We start from the raw sequence: 21,228 nt of genomic DNA on the forward strand, positions 1-21,228 counted from the left end.
GTCGGTGTTGAACTGCCTGAATACATTCAAGGGCAGGACAGCAGTCCCACTGATACTTTTTCAGAGGCTCCTGGGGCATATGGCTGCTGCAGCGGCAGTAACCACGCTCGGTTTGCTTCATATGAGACCGCTTCAGCACTGGCTTCACGGCCGAGTCCCGAGATGGGCGTGGCAATGCAGCACGTACCGAGTGGCAATCACTCTGGAATGCCGCCAAGCCTTCAGCCCGTGGTCAGACCCCTTGTTTCTTCGGGCAGGAGTGCCCCTAGAACAGGTGTCCCGGCACGCTATGGTCTTCACGGATGCCTCTGCCACCAGCTGGGGTGCCACGTACAACGGGCATGCAGTGTCAGGGGTGTGGACGGGCCCCCAACTGCATTGGCACATCAACTGCCTCTAGCAGTTGCTAGCAGTACGCCTTGCCCTGAGCCACCTGAAAGGGCCGCTACGGGGCAAGCATGTGCTGGTCCGTATGGACAACACTGCGACCGTTGTGTACATCAACCGTCAAGGGGTCTGTGCTCCCGTCGCATGTCGCAACTCGCCCGCCATCTCCTCCTTTGGAGTCAGAAGCATCTGAGGTCGCTTCGCGCCATTCATGTCCCTGGTGTGCTCAACCGTTTGTCCGCCGAGCTCTCACAAGCTGCGCTGCCGGGAGAGTGGCGACTCCATCCCCAGGTGGTCCAGCTGATCTGGGAGAGTTCGGCGAAGCTCAGGTAGACCTGTTTGCCTCGCCAGAAACCTCTCACTGCCAGTTGTTCTACTCCCTGTCTGGGGGAACACTCGGTACAGATGCACTGGCGCACAGCTGGCCCCGGGGCCTTTGCAAATATGCGTTTCCCCCAGTGAGCCTACTTGCACAGACCTTGTGCAAAGTCAGGGAGGACGAGGAGCAGGTCTTGTTAGTTGCGCCCTATTGACCTGGTTCCTGGAACTCACGCTCCTCGCAACAGCCCCTCCCTGGCGAATTCCTCTGAGGAAGGACCTTCTTTCTCAGAGATGGGGCACCCTTTGGCACCCGTGTCCAGAGCTCTGGAAACTCCATGTCTGGTCCCTGGACGGGACGCGGAGGTTCTAGGTGACTTACCCACTGAGGTTCTTAACACCATCGCTTCGACACGTGCACTGTCTATGAGACGTGCTTACGCCTTGAAGTGGAACCTGTTCGTTGAATGGTGTTCTTCTCATTGGTGTCGTGTTTTCCTTCTTGCAGCAAGGGTTGGAGCGTAGGCTGTCTCCCTCCACCCTCAAAGTTCATGCTGCCGCTATTGCCGCATGCCACGGCCACATCGATGGTAAGTCTGTTGGTAAGCACGACCTGTTCGTCAGGTTCCTTAGGGGGGTTCCTCCTCGACCCCCCTCCATACCCTCTTGGGACCTTGCTCTGGTGCTTCGAGCACCCAGATTGCTCCTTTGAGCCTTTGCAGTCAGCAGTCATCGACAGCCTGCAGGTTATCTTGATGGAGGCCAATGCATCCAGCAATAAAGTCTTTATAGACAGACTTTGTTGCTGGTTGCTTTGGCCTCCATCAAGAGGGTAGGGGACCTGCAGGCATTTTTGGTCGAGGAATCGTGCCTAGAGTTCGGGCCGGGTGACGGCCACGTGGTACTGAGACCCCGGCCTGGCTATTTGCCCAAGGTTCCTACCACTCCCTTCAGGGACCAGGTAGTGAGCCTGCAAGCGCTGCCCCCGGAGGAGGCAGACCCAGCCCTGGCTTTGCTCTGTCCAGTTCGCACCTTGCGACTGTACATAGACAGAATTCAAAGCCTCAAGACCTCAGACCAGCTCTTTGTCTATTACGGAGGCCAGCAGAAGGGAAAGGCTGTCTCCAAGCAGAGGATGGCCCACTGGATAGTGGACGCCATCGCCTTGGCTTACCAAGCACAAGGTGTGCCCTGTCCGCTCAGGTTGCATGCCCACTCTATGAGAGGCGTGGCATCCTCCTGGGCGCTGGCTCGTGGCGCCTCGCTGACAGATATTTGTAGAGCTGCAGTCTGGGCGACACCTAACACGTTCGCTAGATTCTATAGCCTTCGTGTCGAGCAGGTCTCCTCCCCTGTTCTCACCTCAGGTCAGAGGCACAGAGAGGTCCCGGCTTAGTGTCGGCTTGCTGCGCTTACATGTGCTTATTGCTCCAGAGAGTCCCAACAAAGCAGACCCTGTTGAGTCCTCCGATCACCCTTAGGCAGCCAGACGTGGTGGAGCATCTGGCACCAGGCCAGGAGACAGGAGGCTTGCTACAGAGCGCTGGAAGGGGGCAGTTCTTGTGGCGCTTTGGTAGGGATTCCTATTCATCGGTCAGTCCTACGTGAGTCGAACGTGACCGACTGAATGGAACGTCTCGGTTACATAGGTAACCCTCGTTCCCTGAAGGAGGGAACGGAGACGTACTGATGCTGCCGCCTTACCTGTTCGGCTCCTCAGCGAAAACCTGAAGATGCAACGCACCTGCTGCTCATTATATACCCACCCTGTGAGGTGAGCAGCTGCTGCATATGATTGCATGCCAATGTGCATTGGCTCGTTTTAGTTACACTCGAAGCAGATTGGCCTCTCTAGCGAGATTTCTATTCGTCGGTCAGTCCGATGTACGTCTCCGTTCCCTCCTGCAGGGAATGAGGGTTACCTATGTAACCAAGACGTTATGTTGGCTTGGTTAAATTTCCAAACCTATCTCCTCCTAGGGCTTTAAAGCCACAAGCCCCAAACTCGGCAGAGACCTGGGCCCTGATGTCTCGTTTGTTGCTATATCTTTTTAGACTGATCAGACTTGCAGTTTTTTTTATAATTAATTATTAAAAATGAAAAATTTCCCATAGACTTACATTGGCTGAGAAAAATTGCGCCTCTACAGGAGCAATTCACTCCACTGGAGGGAGGAGTCTCGCTTAGTTTCACTTTTAAATCGGTTAAAAATACAAATAAATACACAAATTTAATTCACGCTGACAAGCTAAACCAACATATCTGATTATTACCTGGTCAGGGCTCATTAAGAATGACTGTTTGGCCAGAGAACAGTGTGAAAGACAAGAGAACTCTCACCGCACCGATCAGCGAGTGAAGTCCGTACGTGCTCACAACAACAGCATTTGTACTTGCTTTAGAGCCTTTTAAAATAAAATATTCCAGCGATTGCATACAATTGTGAGCTGTTTTTTTGGGTAACTGAAAGCCTCGCATTGGGTTTCTGAGATCGCAGCTCACTGCAGCGTCCTCATTAAATCGAAATTATGTAGCTTATTTTGTTATGAACTGCTAGGAACATTGAGGAATTACAAGTACACTGACGGCCTCGCATCGGTCTGACAGTGAGACGCTTTAACAGACAGCACATATGGGTTTTCGTCACTCATACCTGATACAGAGTTGTTACTGTTACTGGTGCCCAATGAAGATTGTAGCTGTTTTGTAGATTTGTTTCTGTGATTCACTCCTCTTTCCTTTTCTTGGCATGGTGATGTTTCAATACTGGAAATCAAGCAAATATGTCTGAGTAATGGATAAATATATTGATGTTCACTTTTACTTGAAATAGAACACAGATACGGCTTTTATGTAGATATACTGAAAAGTTAAATATTTGATATATAACAAGTCAACAGTAAATTAATTAATGTGAGGTTAATCAAATGATTGTGTACATTAAAAAAGAGTTGATATGCCAACGTAGTGAAATTGGAAATTTCTCTTTCACTCTTTCTGAATGTGTAGGTCACTATTCTCACCTGGGTTTGAAGTTTTTCACAGTCAGGTTTTTCAAAGAGTTTTTGGGCTTTCAAGAATTTTGGGCTGGCTCTTTATTTTTCAAGATGCGTTAGCAAGCTTGCATTTGGGTTCATGCGTTTTGGGTAAGATTGCGTCGCAAGCAAGCAAAGCAGCAAGCAGTGCAGCAGCGTTTGGGGGTTAGCAGCCAGTTTGTTTTTGGTTTGGCAGAGAAAGAATGGGCGAGAGGTAGAGATTGAAGCAAGATAAAAGTTTGAGTGAAATATTTATATAAAGGTATTGATAGGACAGGACAGGAAAGGACAGTAAAGAACACACACACACACACACAGAAAAGAACAATAACATTCTTTAAACAGGAATACAAAATTGCACTTTAAAAAAAAAAAAGACTAAGCAGTAAATTAAAATAATAATGAAACAATTCTATTATAATAATTTCTAAAATGGTTACTTACTGTATAGAGGGGGACAATGTAATAAATAAATACAAAATGCATATGGCTGAATTACATTTGTATGAAATTAACTGCATTTTTGGTTGATGATGCTATCCCAATAAATTTAAAAATAATTCTTGCAATGATGGAAATAAAGATGTCCAATCTACTGTAGGAAAAAAGACAGCAGTTTTGTTCACATCTCACACAAATCAAGCTGTTCATTTAAGCTATGAAAGCTTGTTTTTACTCAACACATTTACATGAACTTCAAATGCCCTACAAAATAAAGTAACTTCATAATTTTGACTAAAAGATAAATGTCAAATCTCATTATATTATATACATTAAAGGCTAAGACAGCAATGTCTATGTAAAGGCTACAGAACATGTAGAATTGTACATTTCAGAACAGAGATATGTCTAATGTGTCTGATTAACATATCATTAGTGTGTATATTATTTGCATAGACAGCGCAGCCTCAACCCTAAATAAATGAAAATAAATAAATAGCTAGTGTTTGTGATTCCAGTTCTCAAAAAGAAAAAGGGCCAAACCATGGAAGAAAGTCACTGTGTATTTGTATCTGAGCATTAATGAGGTGAAAATGAATATGTGACCCGAGCTGGCAAAACAGGCGCTTCTGCCATTGTGCGATCTCTATGAATATACACATACTGTATACACAAAATTTGAGTATTTAAGTGTGCTATTCACGCAGACATAATCAGTTATGTTTTAAGTGAACGTTTGGGCAACTGTTGGGGAAAACATCAGGGCCCGTATTCACAAAACATCTTAAGGCTAAAAGTAGCTCCTAACTCGCCGATTTAGGAGAAAATCTTAAAAATAGTGGGCGTATCAGTCCTAAATTTAGGACTCCTAAATTTTTGCTCTAAGAGTATTTCACAAAGCATTTTAGCGCTAAAACTAGCTCCTAAATCTGTGAACGTTAGGAGTAGTGAAGAGGACTCCTAAGTCACTAAGACCAAATCACAACTATCCTAAAATAGCTGTTGCTGGCAATCTGCCTCGGAACGTAAACATTTTAGAAACATCTGACGATAATGAGCCTTTAAAATGGTATCACCTTAGGATTTGGAGGTTATCCCAACTCCAAATTTTCCTTTGATTATATCCTGTTCATTAACCAGTTGGGAAAGAAGTAACAGATGTTCTTGCTTCCAGTTTGGTTTTCTTTTACGTTTGCATGTCTTACTATCAGCCATGATTATTCTACTCTGTTAATTAAAAGGCATTTTTATATGCATATTCACTAATTATGCATACATGTAATAGACTGACAATTAGCCTGCATGTTAAAATCTTTATTTGAATGTGGCAATTAACATTATTTTTTTAAACATTTATTTGGATATGGCAACATAATATCGTGCTCTACAATATTTCTATGAATAAATCTCTGACAGAGACCCCTCCCCTCTCCTATCAGCCAATCACTGTGTGCATAATTAGTAAGCATGCTGACATGATCCATAGCAACGAGATTAACCCCGCCCTTACTCTTAGCTTAAGACTTATCTCTATTCCTTAGTAAAAGTTTCTCTCAGCAGTTTTGTGGATAGGTTTTAAGAGAAAACTCTTAGCTAAAAACTTTTACTGCTATTTAGGAGAACTCTTAGTGGTAAGATAAAATGTTTTGTGAATACGGGCCTGATGTGTAACATTTGTGTGACATGTGTAATCATGTGTAACCCGTAAGACCTTCATTCATCTTCAGAAAACAAATGAAGATGTTTTGGATTTAATCAGAGAGCTTTCTGATCCTCCCATAGACAGCAAGGATACTAACACGTTCAAGGCCCAAAACGGTATCAAAAACATCGTGAAAGTAGTCCATGTGACATCAGTGGTTCAGTCGGAATGTTATAAAGCAACGAGAATACTTTCTGAGCTGAAAAAAACAACAAAAATAACTTGTATGTCAAGCTAAATGTTGAATAAAGTCGTTATTTTTATTTTATTTTTTTTTGCTCAAAAATTATTCTCGTTGCTTCATAACATTCCGACTGAACCACTACTTTGACAATGTTTTTGGTACCTTTCTGGGCCTTGAACATGTAAGGATCCTTGCATTTTTGGGTGAACTAACCCTTTAATCTAACTATAAAAGAAAATATAGCTGCTCTTGATTCAACTGCTTTTGTAGTTTTAATAATCAATTTATTTGTAATGAACACACTAAAGTGTTTTTCTTACTTGAATGCTTTTGCTTAGATATAAAATGAAAAAGTAATTTGCTATTTGTTTCTTTATTATATTTGTTCTACTGTTTTTTGGAACTGTTCTTATTTATAATAACAAAGAGAAAATAAAAAATAGCTATATTGTGATTATTAATACTGTAATGATCATTAAGAAAAGAATTGGAGGAAAAGATGCACCGTTGCTTGGTGATTTTGCTTTGGAACCTTCAGAAAACTTTAACTCTGTTTTTCTCAGAATTTACTTTGCTGACTATATCGACTTAAAACGGGTGTAGCTCAGTAATTTTTCGTCCAGGGGTCAGTTCTTTGTACGTCGCTAACTCAGTTAGCTGCATTTGATTGTTGCCGATTTCGCTTGATCTTGGATCGTTTGGTTCTTCAAAGCTGATCCCGGAGTTGCTGTCATAGCAACATGTCCATAAGCTTAAACCTGCTCAGAAGCAGGCTTATTTCATGTAAACAGGATTAGATTGCATCTTTTTAAGCAGAATTTATACTTAAAATATGTCCCAACCACTGCTAATTTATTACAAGAGTATCCTACTGATCCAGGGACAATAATTTACAATAATAATCATTTAAAAATGTATTTAAAAATAATATAATAACAGTTAATAACGGTTTTACTCACTGAAAGATTTATTCATCATAAAATATTTACTTCATAATTGTATTAGAGTCTTACACGCATGCTATACAGATAATGCATTAATTTCAGTGGTGACAGATATTATGGGAGTGGCTTGATGGAGCGCAGGAGATGCAGATAACTTGATCTTAACCCTTAAGAAACTTTAATTAATGCTGTTACGTAACAAATCAGTTTCAAAGATACAATTAATTAAATTGTTAATTACTACATTGAAATAAAAATGTAAAGCCTGTACAAATACTAGAAATCGTGAATATAAATAATTGGGAATCATGTAAAAATTTAAATAAAAAACAGTGCACATTTCATTTATCTATTATAACATTTATGCAGTTTTGTTTGCTTGGCAGTTTCCTTACAAAAGTCCAGAAATCTTTCAAGTTTTTCGTCAGGTGTCTTTTTTTAATTATATGATGTCATTACGTTGCAGTCTTGCCGCCAGCCAATCGCTGCATTGCTGATCGTGGTTTTGAGTATCGATACATCTGCCCTTTTAAACCAACCCATGAACGCGCAATTATCTCAGATAACTCAATCCAGCCGTACTAATGTCACGGTGCACACAGCAGGGAGGAACGAGGAACGAGGAACACGCAGACGAGGATAAACTTCAAATTAACAGTCTTTAATGTTGACATCAGGGCAGGGCAGGGCAAGACAAGGCAAGGCTGACACACAGACAGGCACACCAGGGAGTAACGAGTAGACCAGACAAAAACTAACTAAACAGGCAGGAAATAAAAATACACATGACAATCACAGATAATGACACACACCTGAACAGAATAACAGACAATCACACTAAGCAAGGACAGGAAGCAAACCAAATAAGGAAACGAGGCGGGAACACATGACACACGACAGAGGACTGACAACTAATCATCAACAACAGGTGTGTTCGAAGAACCGAGTTAGCCAGATCATGATTAGTGTGATGATATCATCTTGGATGTGTCATTTGATCTCGGATGTAATAAGCGACGTACGAAGAACAGGCCCCAGTTCCAACAAATCATATATCATTTTGAAAATAAAATAAAATAGTAAAATAAACATTTTGAAAATTTGCTTATTGTGACTCATTTTGCCAGCACAAGTCATTACTTTTAAATAAGGTTCTGATGACCACTTGACAGTAGGGAGGGAGGAGGACAACACAACCTAAAAAATTAAAATTAAGATCTACTGCACACAAATGTTATTCTATTCGACAAGCAAAAGGGAGAAAAAGAAGAAATCACTTATGTTTCACTAATATGAGGATCAAATATTACATAGATTTGTATGTATTGACATGTGTTAGGCCTCATTCATGAAACACAAGCAGAACTAATTTTTGTGTAAATATAAAGCCGTTCTGACGCAAACTTTCGAATTCATGAAAATGTTCGTATTTTCAAATGTTAGTTGGTACGAAAGAAATGTACACCTGCTCCCTACCAGGTGTAAATGGTGCGTAAATTTTGGCAAACTGATGACACTGAATTTTGATGCACTGCCATTATTATATTTTACAAGTTCGTTTGCTCTGTTTTATTTTATTTATTTATTTTATTACGCAGCGCTTGTCACTGTCACTTTTTACCCAGCCGTCCAATCAATGGAGGAGGGGCGGGACAAATACCACACCGAACAATCATCCTACTTCTACAACAACTGAACAACAATAGAGAAGTTAATTTTGTTGGTTACTGCATTTTTATATTCAGTAATAGTCTTCAAAATGAGAAGCCAATCTACAATCTACCGTCTAGCCAATATACTTTTGTACGTTTTAAATATGCTGTGCATAAGCGCTTAATTTGAGATTTTGACCAAGTGTATTAAACAACAAGAAAAACTAAGCGCCCATATAGCTACAATAAACGTTATATAACCTGTAAAAGTTGATGAAAGCATATATTGCGATGCACTTGCTGCCTCAGATAACAGTTACAGCCGTTCTAATGACACTCCATCTCCGTCATTCGCTGGTCAAAAACTTTGTTAACTCCATTTGAACTTGAATTTCATATAATGTTAAGTGCATTAAGTGCACACTGATCAGTAAAGTCAGTGTTGTTTAATTATTGAATTTTTTCCCCTTCTATTTTTTATATATCAATATATAATATATATATCAATATATCAGAATTTATTAAGAGACCAAAATACCAAATGCATGAATTGGATTTACAAGCAGTATGTACAGCTACAATACTTCTTTGTTAATGTTTACATAGGTAAGGTGGAAAAAGGGTCCTAAGGTTGTTTTAAAAGTAAAAATGTTTCAGAATTGACTAAGAGACCAAAATAAACCAGCTTTATGCATTTTGTTTGTTATTTGTGAATATTGTGCATCTAACACAATACATAATCTGCACGTTTAATAAACTCCAGCTGGTTCAAAATCGCATGCGATTAATCGTGCAGCCCTATTGGGGACACTGAATTTCCAGCGATAACGTCGACTTGATTGCACAAATACTATTAGAACTGTACTGAGCTGGATGATGACATCACTGAATTCAATAATGAAATACCTTTAACTGAAAATTGAGTGTTTACTATTGTCCTTCTGCACTACCGACACACTATTTTCCTATTTGACACTGTAAAGCTGCTTTGATACAATCTGTATTGTTAAAAGCACTATATAAATAAAGGTGACTTCACTTGAGTTAATTTGGTAAATGTGATATCATAATTTAAAAGAAAAAAGAAATTGCAAATTTGGCACAAATTTATGGAAATTACCACCACAAAATCAGTCATTTTGATCGCAAAAATCACACAAAAAAAATTGTGAAATCCTGGAGGGACTGATTAGTCTTTTTTTGCATTTATGCAATATACTGGAGCCAAACCTGAGAAAGTAAACCATTTCACAGACATTGCAGTCTGTGCAATGTAATTTTTTCAGTGTTTCCTTTTAATAAATTTGAAAAGTTGTGATAAATCCAGTTTTTGCTTTGTCATTATGGTGAGTGGGGTGTAGATTTATGTGGAAAAAAAGTAATTTAAAACAGTTTAACATAATAACGCAACACAACAAAATGTGAAAAAAATTAAGGGTATGAAGACATTCTATAGGCAATCTATCTATCTATCGATCTATCTATCTACAGTATCTCTGACAGATTGTATTGCCTTCAAAACATTCAAACTTTAAGCTTTTAAAACTACTTTAAACTTAAAACTATTTCAGATTGTAAACCATCAAACTTAAAACTTTTAAAGCTTCTTAAACTTATTTATTTATTTTTTAACTTTCTGGTCCAGCTTTCTCAAGCCAACTTAAAGGTTGTCTTGACAAACCTTTTATCTAGTTATTTACAGTTACTGTAGAGAGAGAATAATGATTTTCATCTAGACTTTAGAAAACTCATTCAAACAAGTGACAGATGTCTTTATTAATATTAAATATGTAAATTAAAGATAAATGTGCATATATTGATCTCTTTGTTTGAACATATGACTGCTGAATGGGATCATGTTTACTTATTGGTATGGTTTTTTGTGACAAAAATAATCATTCATAACTGCTTTCAGTTTAATGTTTGTCTTTCACAAAATGTAAAATTTAATTTTGGTGTAGCATATACAGTTACTTTTAGAAATTGAAAAAAAAAAGTATGAATTATCAGTCAGAGGACAGAAGGCATGAAGTAGACTGTGTAAAAAAAATTCCAGCAAAGTTTTGGTCATATTGATCATTTATAGGCCTTAGAATTTTGTGTATTAATTATAATACAGTAGGCTATTTTCATAAGTAGCCATTATACTTATTGTTCAACAGAATTTTCTGATTTCTCTTTATGGTCTTGCCCTCTTTTGGCTTAATCTGGATTACTTGATGTTACCAAAAAAAAAAAAAAAACATCATTGGTTCATGTAAACTAATGTAGTTAATGTTAACAAATGAAATCTTATTGTAAAGTGTCAACAAGTCGGCAGTGTGAACAATTGTTCTTTCTCTTTCTATCTTCAGTCTGTGTGATTGCAGTATTACAGAGGAACAGAGTCTGATCCTGACTTCAGCTCTGAAATCAAACCCATCACACCTGAGAGAACTGGACCTGAGGAGTAATAAACTCGGAGACTCTGGAGTGAAAAACCTCAGTGATCTACTGATGAACACACAATGCAAGCTGGAGAAACTGAAGTACAATTAAAGTTTATTTATTTTAATTTAAGTTATATTGTTTATAGCAGTGCACTGTTTTTACTCTATTGGTCACATTTTGTATGTGTGTGTTTTTTTTTTTTTTTTTTAATCTAGTTAGTAATTGTTTAATCTCCAGCATTTGATACAATGAACTGATTGAGTACATGCAGAAAGCTGCCTTTTCAACAGAGAATAAAGAAGAGAAACATTAAATAAATAGTTAAAAAGAAAAACTAAACAGTAGCTTCCAGCAAACATAACTAGTGTGATTTGAAACAGACTACTGGAAAATAAATGCCTGCTGTAGCTCTTCAATAAGATGATCATCATAGATCTGATTGATTGTCTTTTCTCCTTCTATCTTCAGTCTGTGTGATTGCAGTATTACAGAGGAACAGAGTCTGATCCTGACTTCAGCTCTGAAATCAAACCCATCACACCTGAGAGAACTGGACCTGAGGAGTAATAAACTCGGAGACTCTGGAGTGAAAAACCTCAGTGATCTACTGATGAACACACAATGCAAGCTGGAGAAACTACAGTTAGTATAATTATACTGTACAGCAGCTACAGTCTGATTAATCTTTACTGTGTAGTTTAAGATCGCTGGACTCATGTTACATCATTTCTAGCGCTGCATCTTCTGTGTTTCTCCATCTGAAGAAAGATTCAGAAACACTATTAGTTCATTCAGTTTGTATCTGTAGAAACAGCATGAAACTCGCTGAAATCTGACAAATCTTTGCTGTGAAACAAGACAGAAGTGAAAACAGAATAAAAACAGTCTAACAGATGACAGTAGATTATTCTGAGTCACATTTATACTGAACTAATGGCACTTTTCACTAAATCTTTTATTATGTGAAATGTATATTTAGTATATTTGTATATTTAGATATTGTAAACTACACTCTAAAATGTCTTAAAATAATTTATTTGATTTCTTTGATGATTTTCTTGCATCAAAAATGTAAAAGTAGACTTTAATTTTTTGATTTATTTATTTTTTTTCTATTGTTTCCACATTAATGCTCTATATTAATCTACATTGGTTAAATTCACTTATTTGTTGACTGAGGGTGCATCCAGACTTGGAATTGTAACTAGTGTCCTCAAATGCTCCTCTCTTGGTTTATTTGTTAATATTATTATACGTTTACATGATATTGCTTGTGTATCAGTGAATGGCATTTACTCATGATGTGTTTAACTCCGATAGGAACTTAGATCTGATTGATTGTCTTTTCTCTTTCTGTCTTCAGTCTGTGTGGATGCAGTATTAGAGAGGAACAGGGTGTCATCCTGACTTCAGCTCTGAAATCAAACCCATCACACCTGAGAGAACTGATTCTAAGCGGGAATAAACTAGGAGACGCAGGAGTGAATCACTTATGGGACGTACTGAAGGATTCAGACTGTAAACTGGAGATACTGAAGTCAGTAACATTCACATACAAGAATCAAAATCATTAAAATCACTACAAAACACTTTATACTCAATATCTCATGATGAGGCTGAGTTCACATTATATTTGTGTCAGATTCTTCACATTAATGATTTGTTTGTGAGATGATCTCTCTTCCTCTGTTTGTCTCTTTCTAGTCTAAGTTACTGTGGCATTACAGATGTTTCTTCTTTAACTCAGTCTTTGAGAAACACAAAAGCACTGCAGTTTCTAAAAGTGCTTGATCTGAGTACCAATATGATTGGAGACTCGAAGCAGCAGCTCACTGATGTGCTACGAGACTCAAACTGTTACCTGAAGCGAGTAAACATCACTCTGATATTAAAGAGATCTTCAGTTACTGCTGATATGAACAAATATATGCTGTCAAATATTAGTGAAAGGAGATCATCAGATTATCATCAAGCTTTACTGCAGCAGAGAGTTATTGTGTCAGAATGAAATGTAAAGTTGAGTAAATGTTGAACACAAAGGAAAGATAACAAAAGTACATGCTTTATACAACAATTCCAGCTTTATGAATTACATCAGTAATAGTGAATCATGTCAGTCTGAAAACAGATTTGGTCAGATTGTAAGAAAACGCTGTGAAATCAGTGCAGATTCCAGCATCACATGATCAATGTCTCTGTGTTTTTACTTTCACCAGCAACACGTCACTTTACTTTACACTTTACTTTAAATTCTCTACTAAGACCAACACAAACATGTTTAAAATAGAGGACAAACGGCTTTTTTTTTTATTATTGCATTTTTTTGGGCAATTACAGGGATCATTTTAAATAATAATAACAATAATACAAAGTACAGACAAGACAGAAAAATACAGAGACATGGATATCGCAGACATTACACATGGAATATATAACTGAAATTAAGAAAAAGGGGGGTCACTCAACTTCACCTCTATCCTTCCATGCTAGATTTTTTATTCCCAAGGATAACATATGTTCCGCCTCTACACCTAGAAATTTAAGAAAGGGGTCCCAAATCCTATGAAACTTGAAGGGTTTATCTCTTAGCACTGTGAAATAGGCTTCGTTATGGATAAGTCCCTTAGCGATATTTATCCACTGGGTCACCAAAGGGGTTATGTCCGTTACCCATTGCAACAAAATACACTTACGAGCACAATGTAGCAATATTTGCAAGAGCTGAGTACCTTTAAAACCATAAGGGAGTTCCTGTGTAAGGCCCAGTAGGCAGATCTTAGGTTCTAACAGCAGAGGGCAGGAGAAAATTTTCTCCAGTTCTAAGAAAACACCTGACCAGAAATGTTGGACCTTAAAACACTCCCAAAAGTAGTGTATGAGAGTTCCCTCAGCAGTCTTGCATTTATTGCAGAAGCTGGATAAATTGGGGTTCATTTTGTGCCTGCGTACTGGAGTAATATGTAAACTGTGCAATATTTTAAACTGCATTTACCAGGATGCATTATCTAGACAAGAGGGTATTTCACATCACACATTTTTTTGACACAAAACTATGTATTTGGTGATAAGTAAAAAAGTGTTTCTTATCAATATTATACTTTGCAATAATCTGGTCAAAGGTCATCAGCTTATCGTTTTCTATCACATCACGTATGACACAAATCCGTTGTTTCTTCCAGATTGATAGCCCTTCATTCAGTCCAGCGGGGAAATCTGGGTTGTTGTGTATAGGTGTTAATGGTGAAAGATGTGCAGAATAACCCTCTATTTTGCATGCTATCTTCCAAACTTTAACCATATTATTAAGAATTATATTGCCTTTGACCAAATCTGATAATTTTGTGGATGAAATATATAATAGATTCCGAAGGGGGACAGACCCGATAGCTGCTGCTTCTGCACTAGTCCAGGTTGAATTAGGATCATCTAAATGCCATTCCAATATAAAGTTTAACTGATAGCTGATATAATTCAAACGAGGGATCTGCCAATCCTCCCATTCTACTAGGAAGTGATAGAAAACTGTATCTAAGTCTAGGCCTTTTTTTCAGCCAAATGACAGTTGTAACTGCACTGCGTAGTTGTCTTAAGGCTCTACTAGGAAGCAAAACAGGGATCATCTGGAAGAGGTATAGCAGACGAGGTACAATATTCATCTTGACAAGATGAATACGTCCTAGCAGTGATAGTGGCAAACTACACCATCTATCCAGATCGTTAATAATAGATCGGACGACTGCCAGTAGGACAAGAGCATCTGCTAGCGGAGACTTAGTACCGCAGTATAGAAAAACCGCCTTTGGTCAAACAGCGTTTTCGGTTAGAGTAGTGAGGTTATGGAATTCCTTACCTACAAATATCCGAAGCATTGACAGTTTCACAGTTTTTAAAACTAATCTTAAGCACTGGCTACTATCTGAACAAATTTGTAACCACTAAATGACTGTGTTGTAAGTTCCGTGTTTTTTCATATACTGTTATTATTAATTTTACATTCTTGGATATATGTATTGTGATGTTCTATGTGGTGTATATGTAATATTGTATGTTATTTTATTTGATTACCTGCACAGGGACAGCAGATGTAAATTAGCTATTAGCTAACTCTGGTGCAATTACTTTTAATTGTACATTGTCCCTGTAAAAATAAACAATAAAGTAAAGTAAAGGTAATGAGGGTGGAGAGAGAGCTGGACATTCACTACCCCCCACCTACAATTCCTGCCGGCCTTAGACTTGAAACACACAACCATTGGGTTATGAGTCCGACTCTCTAACCATTAGGCCACGACTTCTCCAAAATTATACTAGATAATTATACTAGAAGCCGGGAGTGTATATAAAATTTTAACCCAATTAACAAAAGTAATGCCCAAACTGAATCTGTTTAATACTGAAAATAAATACGGCCACTCAACCCTATCAAACGCCTTCTCAGCGTCTAATGAAATGACTATACCCCCTTTTGCGTAAAGACATGAGTGATTAATAATATTAAGTAACCGTCTACTATTATGGGATGAAGATCTCCCCTTAATAAAGCCAGTCTGATCTATATTGATAATATTAGGAAGCACCAACTCAAGTCGAGTGGCTAGAATCTTTGCTAGTATTTTGAAATTACATTAAGCAGAGAGATAGGATGGTAAGATCAACATTCCTCAGGAGGTTTACCCTTTTTCAGGGGGACACAAATATTAGCTTCCAGCAAAGAACTAGGTAGATTGCCAGAACCGTACGAATACCGCATCATATCATGCATAGAGGCAGCCAAAGAGTCTTTAAATTCTTGAAAAATTCTGCTGTGAAGCCATCCGGCCCTGGTGCCTTCCCATTAGCCAGTTATCCTGGTGCCTTCCCATTAACCCTTACACAGTTAAAGATTTTGCTGATTTCAATTGGCCTATTAAGAGCCTGTCTTTGCTCTTCAGACAATGTCGGAATAGATAAATCAGCGAAGAACTTTTCTAATAATTCACCCTGATTTGACTCTAGTTGGGAGGTATAAAGTTTCTTATAAAATGCCCTGAAAACTGTATTGATTGATTCATTGTCATGACATAAATTCCCAGCATTGTCTTTAATGGTGGAGATTATTTGAGCCTGAGAACGTCGGCGTAGGAGATTGGCAAGATACTTATTTTGTTTATTCGCAAATTCATACATTCGTTGTTTTGCGAAAAATAATGATTTCTCTGTCTTTTTTCTGAGAATAGCTTCAAGGGATATTCGTATAGTTTGGATTTCTGCCAATAATTAATCAGAAGGGGATGTATTATATCTAGAACGAAGATCATGGAGCTTCATATCCAGCTTTCTTTGATCTGCTAAGCTTTTCTTTTTCCTGTTTGATACATATGAAATAATTAACCCCCTGATAAATTCTTTTGCAGTGTCCCATAACAAATTGGGAGAGATCCCAGGGGTTTTATTGTCTATGAAGAACAGTTTAATTTGTTCCTTTAGGTGGGTTTCAAAATCTAGATCAAAGACAAGCCAGGAGGGAAATCTCCACATACCCTGATGATATTTGACATTAGAGAGGGATAAATTAAGAAATACACCAAATATTACCAATCTCGCAGTTCAGTATATTATGAAGGGAAGCTTTGGATGAAAAAATATAGTCTATTCTACTGCTGGTTTTATGTACTCCTGAAAAAAAAAAGTATATCCCCTCTCCCCAGGGTGTAGAACCCGCCACATGTCTATCAAGCCCAGTTCCTGGCATGTCTCGTCCAGGGCACAGGCCCTGCCAGAGTGTCCGCCCTTCAGCAGGATGGATTTATCTAATTCATGTGAAAGAATACAATTGAAATCACCAGCAATTAGACTGTGCTCACACTGCTATTCGGCGAATTTACTAAATATTTGTGTAATAAATCATTAGATTGAATGGGGGGTATATATACACTGAACAAAATTATAAACGCTTTTGTTTTTGCCCCCATTTTTCATGAGCTGAACTCAAAAGACCTAAGACTTTTTCTATGTACACAAAAGGCCTATTTCTCTCAAATATTGTTCACAAATCTGTCTAAATCTGTGTTAGTGAGCACTTCTCCTTTGCCGAGATACTTCATCCACCTCACAGGTGTGGCATATCAAGATGCTGATTAGACAGCATGATTATTGCACAGGTGTGCCTTAGGCTGGCCACAATAAAAGGCCACTCTAAAATGTGCAGTTTTATCACACAGCACAATGCCACAGATGTTGCAAGTTTTGAGGGAGCGTGCAATTGGCATGCTGACTGCAAGAATGTCCACCAGAGCTGTTGCCCATGAATTGAATGTTCATTTCTCTACCATAATCCGTCTCCAAAGGTGTTTCAGAGAATTTGGCAGTACATCCAACCGGCCTCACAACCGCAGACCACGTGTAACCACACCAGCCCAGGACCTCCACATCCAGCATCTTCACCTCCAAGATCGTCTGAGACCAGCCACCCGGACAGCTGCTGCAACAATCGGTTTGCATAACCAAAGAATTTCTGCACAAACTGTCATGAACTGTCTCAGGGAAGCTCATCTGCATGCTCGTCGTCCTCAACAGCGTGTTTGGCGTCGTGTGGGTGAGCGGTTTGCTGATGTCAACGTTGTGAATCGAGTGGCCCATGGTGGCGGTGGGGTTATGCTATGGGCAGGCGTATGTTATGGACAACGAACACAGGTGCATTTTATTGATGGCATTTTGAATGCACAGAGATACCGTGACGAGATCCTGAGGCCCATTGTTGTGCCATTCATCCACGACCATCACCTCATGTTGCAGCATGATAATGCACGGCCCCATGTTGCAAGGATCTGTACACAATTCCTGGAAGCTGAAAACATCCCAGTTCTTGCATGGCCAGCATACTCACCGGACATGTCACCCATTGAGCATGTTTGGGATGCTCTGGATCGGCGTATACGACAGCGTGTTCCAGTTCCTGCCAATATCCAGCAACTTCACACAGCCATTGAAGAGGAGTGGACCAACATTCCACAGGCCACAATCAACAACCTGATCAACTCTATGCGAAGGAGATGTGTTGCACTGCGTGAGGCAAATGGTGGTCACACCAGATACTGACTGGTTTTCGGATTTCTTAATTTGAATGAAAAAATAACATGAAAAAATAGGGTCTGTGTAAAACGTTTGGTCAAGCGTTTTGTAATATAAATCCGATCGCTCAAACCACTTCAGGAGGTGGTCTGGGCCGCATTCCAGACGAAACTGGACATGTGTAAATGCATCTGGTTGTTGAAACCACATATGTAAATTTTACACCTTCCAAAATGTAAAAAAGAATAAACGTGTGAGACCATGTTACAGGCTATATGACTGCGCTAATGCAACATGCATCGCCGCGGACGAGTAGCTGAGTATCTCTTTAACAAGCAGACGCGCAAACTGCTGTGAATGAAACTGAAAATAAGACGCAGACGCTCAACACAATCATCTTCATTAAAAGTAGTAAGACAAACTTATCTTTCCCGTGCTGATGCCGTGCGCTCTCCTATTGTGGTCTTTGATCTTGAAATGAGGTAATAATTAAGAAAATGCAGCGCTTATCTTTTGATTTCGTTGACGTGAACTTCGTTAAATTTAAATATAGCGTGGGAATTGAAGATCGGATTTATATCTGTTTTTGCGACTATGTGGCCAAGTGTAAATGGAAACATTTTAACAAATTAGATTGATATCCAATCAGCGAAAACGCATGAAATGACCAAATACAAATGACAAAAATACTATTATAAACTAGGTTAGTGGATAATTTAGCACCAAAAGTTATTCTAGAAAATAATAATAATCATGAGCGCAAAATTTTATAAAATCTAAACATTTAGTGAAATAATATTATTTAGTGGGGAACAAATAAAATGAATATGTGAAGGACTAAATCTGGTAAAATGATACACATTGCTCTTTGTATTGTTGTAAAATACATTAATGAAAACAAGTAAATGTATTTATTTATAAATATAAACTACAAAATTAAAAGACATTTCTTTTAAATGTATAGCACAGTAATGAAGGCAGCAACATATGATAGAGGAGTCCTATCTATCATATGTTGCTGCCTCCTCCATTACTGTGCTATACATTAGATTATTAATAGCCTTGATAGGACAGAACAAGAAACGCTATAAATAATCTTTCATTGCGCAAAAGCATTATAATACGAAATATCTGTATCGCAGCCAATACCGATCCTGAATATCGGATCAATGCATCCCTAGTTAGAAGGGCTGGCAACTGCAGAACGCCCCTTTATAACAGAACTTTTGAAGTTTGAACTTGGCGCCTTCATATTGCACACTGAAGAACATTGAGAAACCCAGTCCTTTCTCGTGGAGACGTTTTTTGACTGCACCGAATGCCTGCCTTTTCCTGACAATCGCAGCGGAAAAATCCTCGTAAATGGTAATAACACGCTGCTTGTGCAGTAGTTTTCCGGCAGCTCGCGCAGCTTGTAAAATGCACACTTTATCCTGAAAATTTTTGATGCTTCAGGATCACAGTGCGCGGTCTCTCACCTGAAGCAGGTTGGCGCATCGGGATGTGGTGCGCGCATTCTATTTTGAGTTGTCCATGCTTGCAGTCAATGTTCAGCAGACTGGGAAGCCAGGATTTTAAAAATAGAACACACAACCTTCCTCTCCCTCAGGTAGGCCTATTATTCTAATGTTGCACCTCCTGCTTCTATTCTCCAAATCATCAATTTTGTCCAGAGCAGTTTCAAGGGTCGCCTTTATCTTGACCAAGTCTGCATTATCTTTAACAACCGACTCATCCATCCTGGATATACGCGACTCAGCTCCAGCAACGCGGTTTTCCACCTTTGCAACATGTGCCGTTACAGCGGACAGCTTCTCCATCAAAGGGTCAATTTTGTTCTCAAGTGCTTTATCTACACCTGCGAGGACTTCCGAAGTAATGCGTTTAACTAGCGCGTCCATTTCACCAATGGTTAACGATACCTCAGCCATCTTGGTTGTGTGCACGGTAGTCGGTAGTTTCGATTGTTTTCATTTTCTGAGCGTAATTTAGATTCAGACTTTTCTCTGACATACTTTGTGTCTGCCACACTCAGAATAACAAATTAAGGAAGACAATTCGGTCTGAAAAAGTTCAAATCAAAGGGCTCAGCAGCCGCTCAGCATAAGTACGACTACTCCACCATCTTACGTCACGTGACTCCAACTACTTGAACATGTAACTAAAGGTTTTGTTTTAAGGCAAAATCACATTTGTATTTGTTCCTTGTCATTTATTATGTGATGTACAATCATTAGAATGTGTTTCTCTTTACAGTGTCTCAATGGGAATCACATTTGTTCCAAAAACACTGATTGTTTTCTCTTCTGTTCCACCTTACAGTGTAAATGGTCAATCTCCAAAAGCTGATGGATGCTGTATATCATAGTTTGAGATGATGGTGAGAGGAGCAGTGAACATCAGGTGAGGATCCACATAAGAGCTTCACTACTGTGTCTGTGAGCAGAAATAAATGTGTGATAAATGTGATCCATACAGCTGGAAGAGACTCAGACTTTACAATGAAAAATAATTCAGCATGTGTGTTAGAAACATGATATTGAATGATTTGTGTTGCTTTAGTATTCAAATGACCATTTTGTTTTATTTAAAGGTGGAACAGAGGAGGAAGAAGCTCAGATGAGTCTGTCTGGCTCTTCAGTTTAAGATCTACAAACATAATAATATATGTATTAAAGTCATCCATAATGATTCATGTGTTTCTAATCATAAATGTGATTTAAGTGCAGCACTTAAGTGTATCAAAAGATGTAATGCAAATCTACAATGTGAAATTTCCATGTCACTTAAAACATTTACATGATCTCTCTTTCAGTTTATACTCATTGTTACTCTGTTTTATATTAAGTTAGTTATGTGTGTGTCTGTTGCTAATGCACAGATATTCAGTATATTGTCAAATGAAGAGAGTTTAAGAATTCTTTCTTAAATAAATGCATGAAACATAAAACCGTATGAGCGATTGTAACAACGGAGTTCAGGATTCAAATGCAAGGCTTTGTTTTCCTCTTTTTCTTATTGAATTGAACTCTCTTGTTTCATCCTCAGGCTTATAAATAACAACAACAAAAGCAATTATTATAT

General features: G+C 38.7%; 1 protein-coding gene across 9 annotated transcripts in view; it reads left to right on the plus strand.

The window, feature by feature from the left end:
* Window positions 1-20,755, plus strand: part of LOC131536448 (uncharacterized) — a 66,265-nt gene extending 45,510 nt beyond the window's left edge. For 7 of the 9 annotated variants that reach the window (XM_058769373.1, XM_058769369.1, XM_058769368.1 and 4 more), the window contains 5 exons: window positions 11,019-11,192; window positions 11,563-11,736; window positions 12,458-12,631; window positions 12,799-12,960; window positions 17,421-18,950. In XM_058769373.1, the coding sequence (XP_058625356.1) occupies window positions 11,161-11,192; window positions 11,563-11,736; window positions 12,458-12,631; window positions 12,799-12,960; window positions 17,421-18,171 (1,293 nt within the window). In that variant the 5' untranslated portion in view covers window positions 11,019-11,160 and the 3' untranslated portion in view covers window positions 18,172-18,950. Of the gene's footprint in view, window positions 1-8,610; window positions 8,732-11,018; window positions 11,193-11,562; window positions 11,737-12,457; window positions 12,632-12,798; window positions 12,961-17,420; window positions 18,951-20,466; window positions 20,548-20,737 lie in introns of those variants that run through there. The other 2 variants (XR_009269963.1, XM_058769374.1) reach the window with 2 other exon arrangements.
* Window positions 20,756-21,228: the final 473 nt, after the last annotated feature.

Source organism: Onychostoma macrolepis, chromosome 03 (genome assembly GCF_012432095.1).
Source record: "Onychostoma macrolepis isolate SWU-2019 chromosome 03, ASM1243209v1, whole genome shotgun sequence".
In the NCBI taxonomy this organism is placed as follows: Eukaryota; Metazoa; Chordata; class Actinopteri; order Cypriniformes; family Cyprinidae; genus Onychostoma; species Onychostoma macrolepis.